Genomic DNA, 17,064 nt, shown 5'->3' with positions numbered 1-17,064 from the left:
CATGGTCAATATTATCGTTCACCATCGCACATGTAGGTCATTTTTGCCTCTGCAACACAATGCCGCATCGTATTGGGCAGGATTCTATTGATGCCACTGGGCGATGCAGCTTTGGGCGTATTGATCCCGCCAGGTGACGAACATGCGCCTAAAGCGAGATTGGTTCAGGCAGTGGGCGGTGAGAGCAGCAATCCATAGGGTTACAAGAGGGTTAGCTTTAACCAACTAGCGCTAGGCGCTGGCCCCAGGAACGGGTCATCTGCTGACGCATATGCGAAGCCTCGACTTTTCTAGCTCCCATCCTGCATCTCAAATGTCTTGGGGATACGGCGGGTGTACCCAGGGGCCCGTCCTCCTGTCAGTTGACTCAGGGGCCAGGCCAAGCCACTAAAACAACAACGCCCACCAACCAACCAACCAACCAACCGACTCGGCAGCCAACACAAGCAGAGAAGAACAGGATGGGATGGATGGCCCAGAACACTGCCGGCCACGTAATGCTGGCAGTGGACACGGCAACCTGGATTGGGAGCAAGGCCGTGGCCCGATGAGGCTGTGGAGGAGGCTTAGGGGAAGTGACAGACACCGGGACCCGGCATCTTGTGCCTTGTGCGAGCAGCAAGTCTGCATGCATTCCTGTACGAGGATAAAGCGCCACGCCACCGCCAGCTAGCATCCATCGCGATTGTGGCAAGTTTTGAAGGGACGGGCTTTCGATACAATGGAGGATCTCCAGAGCCGGCGAGAGAGAGAGAGAGACTCTGCGAGAAGACTGCTCGAGAGCCAGGAACAAGGCCCAAGACGGCACAAACGACAGGGCATTGGCGTCCCAGACCAGCGAGCCGTTAAACAGAGCCCACGGCTGTTTGTTCCCCGGGAAATAAAATGAGGGTATTTCCTGGGCTAGAAGCGTGTCCGCATGCTAAAGCTGAGACCCCCGAAGGCCTAGGGCCCTTGAGTTCGTCCGAGATGTACCCTATTCTAGGACAATGGGCGAAAAGAGACTCACTCTTTGACTCCCTGACTCTCTCTTTGATCTCTTTGGCAGGGTCTCCTTTGCTCCCCGGCTCCTCCTTCTCGGATCCATCCCTGAACTGGTGCTCCCCTGTCGTTAGTCTCGGACACATCCTGACAGAGACTCTCCTCGCCTCCTTTTATTTCTCTTTATTCCCCTTTAATTCCACCTTTTTTTTATGCCCAGATTTCTTGGTCTGTGTCTCACCTCTCTGACGTTTCCCATGTGTTTGTTGGGTGCGTGACAGGGCTTGTCCTTGTGGGTATTGTTCAAGTATATAAGCGCCAGAGCGCCAGATGTTGCTTCGTTGAGACCACAAGCCTCCGGTTTCCTCTATTTTGCGTTTCCAAGTGCTTTGTTGCTTTGCGTTTTTGGGGACAATAGCATCCTTTGATCTGGATTATCATTTACACGCTTTCAAACTCTGCATCTTTGTTTCTTTGCATTGTCTCCTTGGCGCCATCTAGAGACTTCCGAACATCCGGCTCGCCACGAAAAAAAAAGACCATCAGCGAACTTTACAAATACACACATACACAAATCCATATTCATAATGGGTGAAGACGGCTACGTCCCCCCTCTCAAGTCGGCCCCGGCGCCGCAGCGGACCGACACTGAGGAAAAGGTTCACAACAGCCATGCTTCGGCTCAAGCAGGCGCCCTCGGCCTCACCATCGACCCAACCCGTCAAGTCAGCCACGATGGGACTGTTCGATCACCATTGTCCCCGGTGCTCAGCCAAACACCCAACCCGCTGAACCGCGTGAACTCGAGCGAACTGGAGAACTACTTTGTAAGTCGATTACAGAGAACGCCGCCATCTACCTGGAAGTCTGCTCCATGTCGAGAATGGCTGCTGATATCCTCTACAGAAAGGCCCCAGAGACATGTCCAAGCACTCCAAGTGGCCTCTGTTCATGCAAATGCACGGCAGTATTGTGCCCTCCATGATTGTGCCGTTGCTGTGGATGGGCGCATGGAGTTCCCTGATCACCATTATCTCTAAGAACGTTTACTCTCGTGAGTTCCTCTGCTCCTATTCACTATAAATTGACGCCTATGACTAACACGTTTCTAGTGGGAATAAACTCGGTCGCACTGACGGTGACTGGTTTCGTCGTATCTCTTGGTTTGTCGCTGCGTAGTTCTACGGCCTATGAACGTTACAACGATGGCCGCAAGTACTGGGCCCAGTTGATCCTGTGCTCGCAGCAGCTTGGCCGGGTCTTCTGGATCCATTCCAAGGAAAACGATCCCGAACAGAAGAAGAAGCATCTGTTGCACACCATGTACGGACATCCACTACACTGCTACCCACTGTCTTGCAATCAGTTGAGGCTTACTAACATGCATTGACCTGTAGGACTGCCTCGAACCTAGTCGTCGCCTACGCCATTGCCCTCAAGCACAAGCTGCGATTCGAGCCGTACACCGCCTATCCCGATCTGATGCACCTTGTCTCGCACCTAGACACCTTTGCCGGCCGCGCCAGCGAGGACGTCCCGATCGAGATCCTGATGCCCAAAAAAGGCTTCTTCAAGGGCATCGGCGAGCACCTGGGCGTGTCCTTTGCCGAGTCCAACCCCCGCAAGGCCATCAAGCGTGCTGCAAAGCCGCTCGGAAACCTGCCGCTGGAGATTCTAAACTACCTCGGTCTCTACATCGACACACTGATTGCTGACGGCAAGCTGCCGATTCCCATGCAGCAGACGCTCGCTTACAACAATATTGCGGCGCTCAACGACATTCTCACCGGCACTGAGCGCGTGCTGACCACGCCGCTGCCAATTGCTTACAGCATTGCCTTCTCGCAGATCACCTGGGTGTACGTCATGATGCTTCCGTTCCAGCTGCTCAACTACTTGGGCTGGATCACAATCCCGGCTACCGTGGTCGCATCGTACATTATTCTCGGTATTCTCTTCATCGGCCGTGAGATTGAAAACCCCTTTGGCATGGATGTCAACGATCTGCCGCTGGATCTGTTCTGCGACCAAGTCGCCGATGAGATGGACGTCGTGGCCGCCCAGGCCATGGACATTGACGAGCTGCTGCTGCGCCTCGAAAGCGACCGCAACCGCGTTTTCTACCCCGCCAGCACCTCGAGCTTCAAGGCGTGGATGCACAGAGACGAGGAGAAGTTGAAGAATGCCATCAAACGCAAGCCCATCCAGACTTTCAAGTCCAGACATCCCGAGCAGGCTGCAAAGGCCACGGGCACCGACCTGAATGTCTAGAAGACACAGCCAGTGAGCAGCGGCGCAATAGCTGGTATATTCGCCGTGCCGGAGCGAGCACAAAAAGACGAGGTCGTACGACAGTCAGCACTGTGAAACCTTGCATCTCGGTTCCTGTCTTTCTCAACACGCCTTTATTCTTGATCCCCCAAAAGTATTACCATCTATCTAACCTTGTGTTGCGTACACCTGCTGCTGTTCGGTAGGTCTCAGCACTGTCGAAGCAACGGCCCCCCTTGTTTATTACACATTATTATTATTTATTGGCCACCACGGGGCTTCTTCCCCAGCGGCGCGGTGGCATTGTTATGTTTACTTTTTTATTATTCCGATATTCAACAAGGATCTACTGGCGTTTTGTTTTCTTTTGGCTCGTATTTGATGGCGGTTATATCCAGTTTGAATTTACATAGTTATACATACCATACATAACTACCTGTAACTACATGCTATGTTGTACGTCATAACCCAAGTGCTTTGACCTGTGTTTAACGAACTAACATCGCCCAAGCTCTTGGTCTTACTGTAATGTGAAGCAAAAAAAAGGAGATCCAAGCACATTATGCCCCTCTATGCGGAAGCCTCCTCCAGGGCCGGGCCCTTGCTGCCCTTGTCGTCGCCAGTCCTTCGAACCAAGACCTCGTCAATGACGCCATTTGCCAGCGCCTCTTGCGCTGTCATGTAGTTGTCTCTCTCCATCAGCGTCTCGACCGCCTCCTTGGTCAGCTGCTTGTCGCTGGGCAGAGCGACGTTGACATGCGAGCGGTAGATCTCGTTGACTTGGTCGCGGATGCGCTGGATCTGGTTAGCATAGATCAAAATATCACTGGTCTGGCCTTGTGTTCCGCCGAGTGGCTGGTGCACCATAATAGCGCTGTGCGGCAAAGCATAGCGTTTTCCGCGCGCGCCGCCGACAAGCAACAGCGAAGCCATGGACGAGGCTGCGCCGACGCACACGGTTGACACGGGCGACGAGATGTAGCTCATGGTGTCGTAGATGGCCAGACCAGCCGATACCATGCCGCCTGGCGAGTTGATGTACATGGTGATGGTCTTTTCCGGGCTGTCGGACTCGAGCCAGAGCAGCTGTGACACGATGGACGCCGAAGTGGTGTCGTCGATGCTGCCGTTGAGGCAGATGATGCGCTCCTGCAGCAACCGGGAAAAGATGTCGTCTGCATGGGGTTAGTCTAGGAGGAAGCGGCTGGGCTTCTGGAGAGGGCGGGACTGGGGCCTAGGAGGAGACTAACATGTGCGCCAACCGCCAGTCTGTGTAACTATCAGTTAGCATGTGCAAGACGAGGCAAGACCAGCAAGCAGCAACATACCGTGACTTCGGTGATGTACGGCATGGGAATGTTGGCCGTTGGAGGCATATGGAAGCCGACCCCGGGGGTTGCCGTCAAGCCGCGGAGGGCCGAAGAGGCAAAGCCCCGAACACCGGCGCGGCACATGCGCGCGGCTGAAAAGCGAACGATTTTGGGAGCGTAGTTCATGGCGAAAGCTGAAAAGAAACGAAATGCAAACCAAATGAGGAAAAAAGAAGACAATAGGTGTTCAAAGAAAGAAGACAAAAACTTGCAGTCACACTTCACGCACAGAAATTCAATTTATGCCTCGCAGAATAAATACACACACACATATGTCCACACAGCTCTGTATCCAGGGAAGGCACGCGTGGATTCTATCCAAGCACAACCCCGAACTGGAAAGAGCTTCTGCGCGATTACAATGAGCAGTTGCTGTCCTCTGCGCCGCCCCAAGGCAAGGGCGGGTCCGCTTGAGCTTGAGCCTATTATTTTAGCCGTCTTTAAGCCTTGCGTCTAGGGTTACAATCCTTCAGCCTTGTACCCCGGTCTCTCACCGCCTAGCATTGCATCACCAGTTTCTTTTTTCTGCCGTCACTTTCGAAAGCCTGGAGGGACGGCCTGGACGGGGGGCCGGACTAGAGGCGACAATACCTCGAACCTTCTGGTGTGCAATTTCTTTCGAGTTTGGGAGTCTGAATAGCCTGTTATACCGCCGTATGGTACCCTCCTTACACCTATTTTCTTCTATAAAGCTTCCCCCTCACCTTGAACCTGAATAGGACCTGCCTATCTCCCTCTTTCAATCGCCATGGCACGTCTCTGCAGAGCCATTGGCCTCTCCCGGCCCTTTTCCCATCTTTCTAATCACGCTGCCAAAGCCACATCTAGCACTGATGTCCACCCTACACCAACCACACCCTCCGGCCCTGTTAACCCCGCCGGCTATATCCCCTCGGCATTCGAGACCTTGCCTGCCTTCAACCCCACCACCAAGACCATAAAAACCGCCGCCGGAACTCTCCCGGCCTCGCCCATCATGGACCCTGAATGGCGCATGACGCAAGGCTTTTTTCGCGCGCCCAAGCCGCGCCCACGCCCACCAGTAGGCCGTTTCCGTCGCCTGCTCAGCCGCAGTCCGTATGCGCGCATGCTTGCTAGTCCACTGCGGCTTGACCCTCTGACAAATGCCTTCCTGCCGCGTGATTTCCTTGCCTCTTTTGAGGTTATTCAGCATCCAGAGACTGGCAAGCCGTGGTGGGCGCCTATGATCGACGATGCGCCGCTGTTGCGGGTCCAGCCGTCGGACATGTCTATGGATACCGAAGCAGAGGTACAGGTGCAGACCGATGAAGATGCGCACGAGGAGGAGGAGGTAGCGGCTGCCGCCGCCGCAGCCGCTACCACTACCTCTATCGAAGCCGACGTCGATCCCGACCCGTCCTACATCCCCACACCACGCCTTGCCAATGCCCCCGCGCAGCCCCCGCGCTCTTCTCCCGGCTCCCCATCGCGGGCCTCAGCACAAATTACTACACAATCTAACCTGCGTGCACACACTGCGCTCTCTGCGCATGCGCTAGCCATCCTCGACCGGCGACTCACCGGCTCGCCCAAGGCCTTCCCGTTCCTCGCTTCCCGCCGCGCAAACCACATGGCCTGGGTACAGCGGACACCGCCTGTCTGGCGTGATGGGATGACCGACGTACTGCTGCAGATGCTGCGTGCGCGCGCGCTGGATGATTTTGCGCTGCTTGCGGACCCGACCAGTCTGGGCAAGGAGTATCCAAATGCTCGCGGTGAGGAGCAGGGCCAAGAGCAGGAGCAGGAGGAGAAGGAGGAGGGTGTAAGAAGTGCGAGGGCGCCAATGGCGTATGGATCGGAGTGGCTGAGTCCGCTGGTGAGCGTGGCCTCGTGGGCTGACCTGCCAGGGGCTGTGCCAGAAAAGACACTGCGCGGCGCTGTGCTCTGGTTGTCAAGGAGCGCTGATGCTATGGTGCCCGCGGAGGTGTCAAAGGACCAGAAGACGTATGAGTTCTCTGGCGCGCAGTACAATGCACACGTGCCGATTCACAACCTCCCGAAACTGCTTGGCGAGGAGGGCCTGCAGAAGGTGTTGGACATGTTCCCTGAAATGAATGATACAGAGTTGGTATTGCTGGTGCGGCCAGCGACGATACATTTGCGGAAGCGATTGTGGCAGTTGGAGGGTTATATTAACGGAAACCCGAGGCCTCAAGGGCACGGGTCTGAATTGATTTTTGAGGATGAGCCATAGGGCTGTAACTTGTACGATACAAACATTAACTAACGAACCAGGGTTGTTTAGCAAAGCTGTGGTTAGTTAATTTATAGACATGGGAACACATTGTGTAACTAATATTACATCATGGCACACCACATTGTACGAAATGACTCTATTCCAGAACCACGTCTAGTACGTATACTTAAGGCTTCTAACACAAACAAAAAACATATTGAACAAAAAACACAAAGACAGCCTCTTGCATCAAGAGCTTTGCCCGGCTTGCCGCTTTTGCAACACACATTTTTCCAGGGAAAAGTGAGAGACTCACGCCGCGGGGCCTGCTGGACTCATTCGCGTGGAATCCTCCGTGCTGGTGCTGCTACTCGACGTATTGCCGTTGCTAATGGCTATACGAGACTCATCGGCATCGCCAGGCCCGGTCGATTGCGTGAAGCCCGAGACATCGCTAAGCATGGAGCTTGACCGGCCGCGAAATTTACCGCCGCCCATCCGTGCTGAATGTGACATCGATACCGTCGTTGAGCCCCAGATTGGAGCGGTGCCAGGCCCGCTAGACAGACCAGGGCCAGATCCCATCCCGGTAGCGGCAGTTGAAGACAAAGGCGGAAAGGCAGAGCTTGTGGTAAGACCGGAGGAATCGACGTTGGAAGTACCCCACACACTAGTTGGATAGTGAGGAGCAGCTGCAGGGTTCCAGCCACTAGAGGAAATACCAGTAGTACCAGAGGAACCAGTCACGGAACCATACAGACCAGGAGGAACGTGAGAGCTAGAGGAAGTAGTGAGACCTGGTTGTGCATGACTACACGAAACAGCAGGGTCGAGGACATCGTAGGTAAGAGGCATGTTGTTGTAGACAGACCCAAGCTCAGACTGGGGCATCTCATAGGAAGCTTGGTAGTTGGCAGCGTACATTTGGCTTGCCTTGTTAATGGCATCCTGCATGACGGAATTGCGGGCTTCAGAGTTGCTAATAATTTCCTTGAGATTGAGTTCGCGATGGTCCATTTCCTTAAGCCAGTCAAGTCGAGCCTGACGCCGTCTCTCGGCCTCGTCGAGGCCTCGGGCATTGGCATCTGTAACGTGGGCTAGCTCGACCTCAACTTTGGCAATACGCGTAGCAATTTTGTTGCGCTTATTGAGCAGCTGTTGTCCAACATGGTCTTTTTCCTGGTATGACTTTTCCAAGCTGGCGCGGTGGTCCTTGTAGCGCTTTTGTATCATATCAAACAGCTTCTTGTCAGCGTTGTAGGCGGATTCGACAGACCTTTTACGTTCCAGAAGATCAGCAGGTATAGTCTCCATCGCAGCAATTCTTTTATTGATTTCTGCAACGTCTTTTAGGGCTTGGGCCTGCTGGGTCTCTTGGGCGCGAATCTTTTGGCGAAGTCGGTCGTCGCCTGAGCTGGTCGTGTTGGTGGGGTTCTCAGGTCCTTCAATTTCCTTTTTCAACGAGTTAATCTTGGCCTTCCATTCTTTGCGCAGCGTCTTGAGGCGGCTGCGTTCATCCATGAGTTTGTCGTCGGCGGCGGCGATCGAAGTCCTGAGGGTAGTTGCTGGAGAGTCAGGCTTTAACTGAGACTGTGCGGTCTGTGCGACAGCCGCAACAGCCTTGGTATCGGGATTCCAGGAAGGTTCAGGAGTTGTCGTGATGGTGGTTGCGTAGAGTACTTGTTCGGTCTTGCTATGCACAAACTCGCAGACATACTTGCTCATTGGCCGAAGTCCGTATATATCACCGCACCATCGGAGCTCTGAAGGACTTTTGACCGCTGGAGGCGAAGCAGTGGACTTGGATGTAGAGGGAGCTGAAAGGTCGTCGTCCTTTGTTTGGTTCGTAGGTTCTTGGTCTTTGGCAGGGACAATGCGAGTTGAGGGCCAATGTGCATTGTTGATTCGTACATAGAACGGCTTGCTGAGATCGATAACTTCAGGCAAGCCAACTGTTGATGTTGTTGCAGAGCCTCCAGAAACAGCATTGTTTTGGTTTGTAGAGGACGGTGCAGACTTTGTGGAAGCAATGGTGGTAGTAGGTGTAGTAGAAGATGAGGTCAAAATCGAAGAAGTTGAGGTTAATGGCGTAGAATCATTGATAAAAAAACTGGTGCTAAAATAGACTTCATCACAGCCGATATATGATATCCATATTTGGGACTGTTGCGTATTGAAGGGCGCATTTCCCAAGTCGTGGACTCCTGTGGCATTTGAGTCAGCCGACTCAAGCGCCACCTGGGAGAGCTCATATTCTTTAGCCATAATAATTTTAGTGCTAGCCAGAGCAGACCAGAGCGGCTGCTGCAAGCGAACGTGGACATTGTGTTTCCGCTTCTTTTTGGCATGAGAGGGTGTTAGGGAGCCGTCAGAGGCGGTAATGGCAGATTCGGGATCGTTGGCAAGAGAATCGGTGCCGGCATCTGAAAACTGTCGAGTTCCTGCCTCAGGGTCACCCTGGGCAGCAGACGTAGAGGAGGCCGATGGAGATGACGAGGATAACGACGAGGAAGCCGAGTTGCTGAGCTCTCGACGAATGTACCAGCCCTTGACGTGGCGGACAAGACCTTGCATAAGAATGTGAATAGCTAAAGCGCTTTTTACCCAATCTTCGACGCCACGATGGGGCGTGGCAGGGGCAAGCTCATCGACACTGGGGTTGATGAAGTCTGGCAGCGGCCATGACGAAGGAAAGGCTCTATTGATTGATGGCGCCCAAAGACGCTTTGTGTTTTTGACAATATGGGTAGCGGCCAGGACGCTCAAGCACACAGCAAAGCCCTTGGAATCCTTTTTCGAAGCTGATGACGATATTGACGATGACGACGAGGCGGCAGCGGCGGCAGCCATAACGGTGGTGTTGGGACCGCCTCCGAGGGTAACTGAAATAACGAGCTTGGCAAGATCCAAAATGAACAGCTGCATTGGCGGCCATAGAAAGAGCCAGAACAGCAGCAGAATCATATCAAGCGAGGCGGCGGCCATAACGGACGGCTTGGTGGTGTTGTTCCAGTCAAGGAGATCGGCAAAATTGATGTTCATGCCAGAGCTGGTGGTCACGGGCGGTACAAAGGTGAGGAACGAGAAGGCAACATAGATGAGCGACAGGATGACGGGGGGCATGTGAAGCAGCAGGATGAGGATAGCTAGCGTATCTTGGACAGGGAGAGTCTTGAGAATAGTGGTGGCCATCTCCAAGGTGCCAGAATCACGATGCACGTCGACATTCTTCATGGCGTTGACGTCGATGTGGCGGTGGTTATTCTGGGAGTGGACAAACGAGTCGGCGCTGGAGATATCGGAGCTGGTGCCCAGCGAGTCACGACGAGTGCCAATCATAGCGGAAGCCGAGGTGGCAGCCGTGGCGGAGGCAGAATCGAGACGATGATTTTGGAGGCGGCGGGCGGCAGCAGCGGCAGTGGTGACGGGGTTGTTCATAGCAGTAGCCGCCGGAAATGGCGAGGAGCCAATCGCGTGCCCATTGGCCGAGGTCGAGGTGGGAGCCAGGGACGGAAGCGGCAGTGGCGACGGGGACGGGGATGAAGGCGGAGACAGGGCAAGCGGAGCGGAGCGGGAGTTTGGAGTGAGGACTACCGAGTCTGCTACAAGGCCATTACTGGAGACGCGATGATGATGAGGTCGGGGTACTCTGGCGGAAGGTCGCTTTACAGAGGCTGCAACCCGAGGCATACGCTATGCAGACCAGATGCAGGGAGGGAAGAAAAAAAAGAGAGACACAGCGAGACCAGGGTCGGACTTGTCTCGCAGCCAGCACAGCACAGCACACAAAAACAGCCACAGAAGCAAAAGGAAGACGATGAGGCTGATAATCGACGATGCACAAGGCGACAGGAGAGGGCCAAATTCAGGCACGGATAAGGCTGCGATAGTGACGATGTCGGCAGAAACAAAAAGAGAAAAATGAGCGAAAAGGAATACAAAGTCGAAAGTGGCAATTTGTACCAAAAAATAAATAAAAAAGGGAATTTGTCGATCAGAAAAAGAAAGATTTTTGGAGGCAAAAATACACATGAAAATTACAGGTCAAAGTGGAAGAAAAAGGATGGAAAGGGAGTCAAAAACAGGGGAGAAGGAAAAAAAGTGACACTCTTGTGACAACGGAAGGTGGTAGAAAAAAACAATCAAGCATCTGCGTCTCCCATGGGGTCTCTTATTTTTGGCAACATCCCAGGACAAGCAGAGTTTTATTCTTGCCTTGACAAGGTAGAATCGATGTACAAACACATGTAACTACGAAGTTTAGCTAACTAGTTAGCTACATAGTTGACTAGTTTTTTGTATTAGTACACACGATTTGTAGGCTCTTGCCCAAAAAGGGCGCCTTCCGTTCTTGCATTCTTGCCTCTTCCCCCTCTTTATTGCCATTGCTGCTTCCGGAGACGGCAGCTGCATCGCACTACACCACAGAGGGAAGGTTCTGGGCTCTTAAGCTTAAACCAGGCGAGCGGCCGATACAACGAATGATCAGTTAGTGATATGCTCACAATACAACCAACAGCCAGCTTTTTTGTAATGGCATAAACCATGTAAATATGTACATATGTAACTACACACTCAACCAAACCTCGGCGTCTTCATTCACTACCGTCGCCCACTTGTTTGCTGGCCTAGCATCTGACAGGCACCAAGGTTCGCTCTAACAGTCTAACAGCGCACTGTGCAACGCCGACTGTGCTCCAGCACTGGCCACCACCGAGTCTCCAGCCAGGTCAGCAGCATCACAGTGCCAAGGCCCATGTTTTCGCACGCTCCGGCTCCCACTTAATGTGATGTGCCTCAGTGACCCTTAGCCAGAGTCTCTTTGTGCTTTCCACACACTGCGGTAGAACCCAGAGCGGTGGCCTTTGAAGTTCCCCGTTGATTTAAGCATGTGATTCCTCTGGAGGGACAAAGAATTCTCTCTTGTGCTGCTTGCTCATTGCTGTAGTTTCACGCGAGGTGTGCAGCAGGCACAACCCCATCTCTCGGCAAACAAGCCCCGGAAATCTCTGATGCCAGATCAGGTCAATTATTGCGCGTGGCAGCTGTCGTACAGCCTGTGGCAGCTGGCCATACTACAGAACTGATATTGAGATTACTGCCAGCTGGCACTCAGACTGATACAACGTCTCACTGGCGTTCTGCTCATGACTTGGTCATGAACCTTTCTTCTGGCCCCAAGCCCCTTTACGACACCTCCAACTCCACCTATTTACACCTCCGTCTACGCCGTGTTTCCCGTTCCAGCCGCACTGCCCAGATCTTCAACCGCCCCCGCCCGGTTCCATGTTTGCTCCTCCAGTCGTCTCAAGTCCTTTTCCAGGATGAAACAAAACTTGCGGCCCTTGGTAACCACCTCAACATTGTTCCGAGCCTGTTCCTCAAAGATGTGCCGGATACGTGGCAGTTCCTCTTCTGGTGCCATGACCTTTGAGTGGACTTGCACGGTGGCGGCTAGTTCGCGCGTCGACTGGTAAAACATGTGCGTGGCAAAGCTGATGTGGACCGCAGGCAGTTCGCCATCTGGGCGGTGAATTTTGAAGGACGTGAACGAGATGATTTTCTCACCGCTGCGTGCTTTGCGTTCCGACTGTGGTAGTATCAAAGAGTTAGCGAGAGCGGCCTGTGCAAGAATTTGTAAACGAGAAATCAAGCTAGGCCAGGACAGTCAGTGCAGCGCAGTGCAGGGGGGAAAGGGCAGCCACTTACATGCTTGCGCACATTTACTTCGTGGTGCTTCAGGTAGAAACTTTCATCGTCGCCCGTCAAGTTTTGAAACAGCTGGTTCACAGGCACCACGCCCGCGCGTGTCAGCGAAGATGTCGTCGGATTCACACGCATAATCTGGGCTCCTGGTACTCGGAACGACGCAAAGGCTGCCGCACAGTTTGTGTGCCAGTTCCACACCAAGTTGCGCACAATGAACGACGCCAGCCCCAACTCCTCCTCCGAGCAGCCCCATTTCAAGCACCGGCCAATGCGCTCCAACGCCGTCTTGTACTGGAAGAAATATGGCTGCGCGAATGCCGGTCGCCGTTGTTCATCGTCTCTTGCTGGTCGTCGAGCCGCTCTTGGGCTGCGTTCTGTCTTCGGTCTGCGATCACGGTGCTGGTTGCGCGGTTGTCGCGGCTGCTGTGTCTTTGACCCCCAACCATTGCGATCGTCTTGTGGACTAGAGTCATCGGTGAAAAAGCGTGTGGGAGAGACGCTTGCGACACCTGCGCGGACACAAGAACCGGGGGCCCGGGTGGCGGTGGCCCGGAGCCTCAGCGAGCCAGCTGCCAAAGACTGAAAGATTGTTCTATGCATAATCTGGAAGGCCAAGACGTCGCATTAGTCGTAAGGCTCGCAGAGGTGGTGGCCAGAGGGACGCGCAGAGATGCAAAGGGGACCACGGGCTTGGGCCTGGGCTTGGACTTGGGCTTGGGGCATGACGCAAAGACATGCATGCAAGAAAAGAAATCCAAATCGCACAAGGGGGCCTGCAATGACGCGATGTCAGTATTAGCCGCTGATTAGCCGCCACCGTGCGTCCCGCTTTTCTGACCCGCTTTTCTGAGAGCCTCCAACTTACACTACATTCTGAACATCGACAAGCCCGAAGAGGGAATCTCTGGGCCATGACTTTTGTTTCGTCTCGTTTTCCCGCATACAGAAATAAGTCATGAAGGGGGTCAACCCAGAATTGCGCCATCAAGTGATTAAAAGCTACAAAGGTAAAGGTCCACATCTCCTTCTCCTACATCCTCTCCAGTAAGGCTGACCTTGGCGACTGACGGTGCAGAACTGCTCTTCATCGGCAGAGACTATCCATTGGGCTTCAAATATTTTCGTGATAGGCTGCACAAGGCGTACGCTGCCAAAAGCCATCTCCGGGATGAGGCAGAAATCCGCGAGGGCCTGCGGCGGGCAGAATTTGTGAAGAAGGGTGAGTGGTCCAGGGGCTCGGATAGAGGCTCAAAAGAAGGACTAACACGCGCTAGAAATTACAACCCTTTACTATCTGAAGAAGTACAGAACATTGCGCCATACTTATGAGCCCTTTACATGACATGACGGCAGGGCACCCTTTTCATTGGTTCTAGTTAGTTAGATGGTTGCAAAAACATCACTAGTCATGTAGTTGAAAAAAGAAAGAAGGAAATGTATAAGCATAGTGATATCCCATCCAGTAAAACATGGAACTGCAAGTAATGCATAGTAACAAATCAAGCCGAAAAAAACAAGACAGCCCGTGTTGTTCGTCTGCCGTCCTGGTCTGTAAAAGTCTCTTCCCTGGCCTCCCCAAAATGCAAGACGCCGGCGTCTCGTGATTCCTGAGACAATGTATAGAACTTTTGGCGAGGATACAGTCATGACAAGTTTCTGACTTTGAGGCCTCTCAGCGCTTTCGTGCCCACCATGCTCCAATTTCCAGGCACTCACCCCACGACGTCCCGTTCTCCTGCAGCAGGTCATGCATCATCTTGCCCATCCAAGTGTCCCACTCGTCCTGGCTTTTGCCATTTACTTCGCGAAGCACCGACTCCAGGGCCTGTATCTCTTGGATGACTGTCATGAGTGCTGTGCGCCGTAGTGCCATTTGGCCTGGCGAGAGACCGGATGATGTTCTGTTGCTATGGTGGCGACCCTTGGATCTGTGTTTTGAAGTGCTGCTGTTGTGGTTATGACTGTGGCCGTGGCTGTGACCGTGACTATTGTTGCTTGCGCCAGCGTGAGTCTGTACACCGCCAATACCCTCTTTTTCCCACCGCACATCTGAAAATGGAACAACGAGGCGGCAGGATCGTACGTCCGTCAACGAGTCGCTTTCTTGGAGAAGCATCGGGCCAACTAGGGTACACGGGACAGGGCAGATACCGCGCAACTCCAGTGCGCGCGTCAGCCATGTGTTGTATTCAGCCAGGAATTTGTTAAGAGCTGCTGATAAAGCTGTGTTGGGTGACATTAAGTAAGCGCCCATGGTGATGGCAGAGGCTCTTTCGGTTTCTTCTTCTGCTACGCCAGTGGAAGTGGAAGCATTGGCCGTGTTTGGGCAGTTTGCCGTGGCAGGTGGTGATGACCCGGGAGCAACAGGCGGTGGCGGGCGTAGTAAGCGGATGGTGTGGTCGCTCTCCCACACTTCAAGAATACCGCCAGGACTGAGCAGGCGGATGTATTCGTCCATGAGTTTCTGCTGCATGTCGTTGGTAATGGCTAAGCTCAAGTCCTTTACCATGATGAGGTCAAATTCCTCGTTGGGAAAAGGGAAAGGCGTTTGGCGAATATCGTGCTGCACAAAGCGCCACTTCATGTCTTGATCAGGTCGCCGGAGCCCGCTTGTTGAGCTCAAAGCGAGAGGAGAAATGTCCATGCCTGTAAAGGAGACGCTGCTGTGGCCGCGGTTGCGAAAATAGCGATGGCACATCATGCTCCAAAAGCCAGAGCCACAGCCCACCTCGAGGACTTTGGTCGGCGGTTTTACGGTCAGAGTCGGACAGCATACGGGTACGCGGAACAGCTGAATCAGCATTAGCGTCCGGAGCGACTGGCGGTGCAGTTCCGTCAGGTCGACAGGTAAAGGATAGGGCAGATTAACATCGTTGATATATGTGCGACTGTTCTTAAGCACAAAGGGCTTAGATAGGAGTGCTTCGGAGGAGGCCGAGGCTGAGTGGTGGCCGCTGCTCATAGTGCGTGTCTTGCTGACCAGCGACGAGCTGGACACGGAAACCGAGACGGAATTGGCGCGCGCGAACGTAGCGCCCAGCTTGGGCAGCTTACTTGAAGCGTCGAAGTCGGTGATCATCACGGCATGTTTCGGGACCGGGTCGAGCAAAACGGCGGCAGCTGAAAGAAGTTGGGCGAGGGGTGTCGAGGTTTGTCCAGGGTCTTGGAGCAGAGCAACAGTGCTAACAGGTATTGACAACGGCAGTTCGGGTGGGCCAGTCTCAGACGGCTAACAATGGATGGCGGGCGACCAGCTCTTAGCGACAGCACTAGCAGCAATTAAGCGGCGGCGAGGCCGAAAAGAAGGGCGGTTACGGTAGGGACAGCTTAGAAGCAGCAAAATAGGAGGCAAAGAAGAATAACAAGAGCGCCAGCGAAATTGGCGTCAACGAGAGAGAATCAAAGCAAAGGAGATGCAGCAACACCGTCGCGCAGAGCCGTGACCAGAATGTGAGATTTGTAGTGGTGAAGGGCGAAGAGAAGGAGACGAAGAGTAGGAAAGAAAAGAAAAACAAAAGACGTGGTGGATACTGCAACAAGGGGAGAAAAAAAAACTAAAGGCGCTGAGCGACCAGAGCGACCAGAGCGCAGGGGGGCGGCGGCGAAGGGGGGAGCGAAAGAAAGCGAAAGTAAAGAAGACGTGAAGTTGGTAGAAAGGCGAGAAGGTGAGAATAAGAGGAAGGAGAAGAGGAGGGTCCAGAGTTGGCAGTTACGGAAGCTAGCTGAGATTTTAGGGGTTTGTTTGTCAGCCTTGCACGCTAGGCTAGGAATAGTAGGCAGAAAGAACGAGAAACAAGAAACGAGAAGGCGCCCGAAGAAGGAAGAAGGAAAACAGGAGGATGAGGCAATTGCCGAGTGGGTTGATCTTTGATCTTATCTGAAGCCAAGACTTGAAAATGAAAGATGACGAGAGCCTGGGTAAAACGGCAGCTGCACTGAGCCAGAACCACAGCGCCCAGCCAACTGGCCAGACTGCGTAAGTGCGAGGTGTAAGACCCACACGTACGAGTCGTCGAGTCAGCTGTGTTTTCCGATGCGAGAGGGGAGCAGGAAGGCGCGGTGCGCTGGTTCGACGAGGTACGAACGACGCCGTAGGAACAGGACAGGAAGGCGTGACGTCGGCCTGGATTGCGATTGCTTGCAAGTTGCAATTGCAGTAGCAGTTGCCCTATATAAGCATACATATAGAACTATGTAGCCAGTTAGAACCACAACTACAATTCCCTTTCCTTCACTGGCTGCACATCATACATTCCGTCTCTGATTGGTGGATATCGTGTACTTTTGCCTGTCCTCGAACCTCAACGCGGCGGCAACGGAAGTCCAGTGAAGGCTGCAGTTATGCTGACCTGACTGTTTTCAAGCAGGATCTACTGCTTGTCTCGCTCTCCTGTGCTGGTTCTCTACTCTCTACGTCATCCATCCATCAAGGCTGCCAAAGAAGCATATGCCATGTGCAGCGGCGGGAAGGTCTCAGATATTGCATGCCGATGTCTCCGCGGAGAAAGCTGATTCTCTAGACAGATCAAATCCCAC

General features: G+C 53.4%; 7 protein-coding genes across 7 annotated transcripts; 3 read left to right on the top strand and 4 right to left on the bottom strand.

The window, feature by feature from the left end:
* Window positions 1-1,568: 1,568 nt before the first annotated feature.
* Window positions 1,569-3,252, top strand: BROUX77_005817 (uncharacterized protein; the record flags this gene model as incomplete). Its single annotated transcript, XM_073750733.1, has 4 exons — window positions 1,569-1,808; window positions 1,888-2,035; window positions 2,094-2,304; window positions 2,379-3,252. The coding sequence occupies 4 exons, from the start codon at window positions 1,569-1,571 to the stop codon at window positions 3,250-3,252; spliced, it is 1,473 nt and encodes a 490-aa protein (XP_073603687.1).
* A 570-nt stretch (window positions 3,253-3,822) lies between these two features.
* BROUX77_005816 (uncharacterized protein) lies at window positions 3,823-4,748 on the bottom strand (the record flags this gene model as incomplete). Its single annotated transcript, XM_073750732.1, has 3 exons — window positions 3,823-4,427; window positions 4,503-4,521; window positions 4,581-4,748. The coding sequence occupies 3 exons, from the start codon at window positions 4,746-4,748 to the stop codon at window positions 3,823-3,825; spliced, it is 792 nt and encodes a 263-aa protein (XP_073603686.1).
* Window positions 4,749-5,370: 622 nt separating this feature from the next.
* On the top strand, window positions 5,371-6,837 carry BROUX77_005815 (uncharacterized protein; the record flags this gene model as incomplete). Its single annotated transcript, XM_073750730.1, has 1 exon — window positions 5,371-6,837. The coding sequence occupies one exon, from the start codon at window positions 5,371-5,373 to the stop codon at window positions 6,835-6,837; it is 1,467 nt and encodes a 488-aa protein (XP_073603685.1).
* A 294-nt stretch (window positions 6,838-7,131) lies between these two features.
* BROUX77_005814 (uncharacterized protein) lies at window positions 7,132-10,509 on the bottom strand (the record flags this gene model as incomplete). Its single annotated transcript, XM_073750729.1, has 1 exon — window positions 7,132-10,509. The coding sequence occupies one exon, from the start codon at window positions 10,507-10,509 to the stop codon at window positions 7,132-7,134; it is 3,378 nt and encodes a 1,125-aa protein (XP_073603684.1).
* Window positions 10,510-12,043: 1,534 nt separating this feature from the next.
* On the bottom strand, window positions 12,044-13,128 carry BROUX77_005813 (uncharacterized protein; the record flags this gene model as incomplete). Its single annotated transcript, XM_073750728.1, has 2 exons — window positions 12,044-12,409; window positions 12,529-13,128. The coding sequence occupies 2 exons, from the start codon at window positions 13,126-13,128 to the stop codon at window positions 12,044-12,046; spliced, it is 966 nt and encodes a 321-aa protein (XP_073603683.1).
* A 355-nt stretch (window positions 13,129-13,483) lies between these two features.
* BROUX77_005812 (uncharacterized protein) lies at window positions 13,484-13,870 on the top strand (the record flags this gene model as incomplete). The annotated part of the gene is made up of 3 exons (XM_073750727.1): window positions 13,484-13,535; window positions 13,604-13,747; window positions 13,803-13,870. The coding sequence occupies 3 exons, from the start codon at window positions 13,484-13,486 to the stop codon at window positions 13,868-13,870; spliced, it is 264 nt and encodes an 87-aa protein (XP_073603682.1).
* Window positions 13,871-14,200: 330 nt separating this feature from the next.
* On the bottom strand, window positions 14,201-15,607 carry BROUX77_005811 (uncharacterized protein; the record flags this gene model as incomplete). Its single annotated transcript, XM_073750726.1, has 1 exon — window positions 14,201-15,607. One exon carries the CDS (start codon window positions 15,605-15,607, stop codon window positions 14,201-14,203), a length of 1,407 nt encoding a protein of 468 aa, XP_073603681.1.
* Window positions 15,608-17,064: the final 1,457 nt, after the last annotated feature.

This window comes from Berkeleyomyces rouxiae (assembly GCF_048999995.1).
Source record: "Berkeleyomyces rouxiae strain 22BRR77 chromosome Unknown BrBRR77_ptg000007l, whole genome shotgun sequence".
NCBI lineage: Eukaryota > Fungi > Ascomycota > Sordariomycetes > Microascales > Ceratocystidaceae > Berkeleyomyces > Berkeleyomyces rouxiae.
The sequence above is the reverse complement of the archived record's forward strand: the minus strand, read 5'-3'. Positions and strand labels throughout refer to the sequence as shown.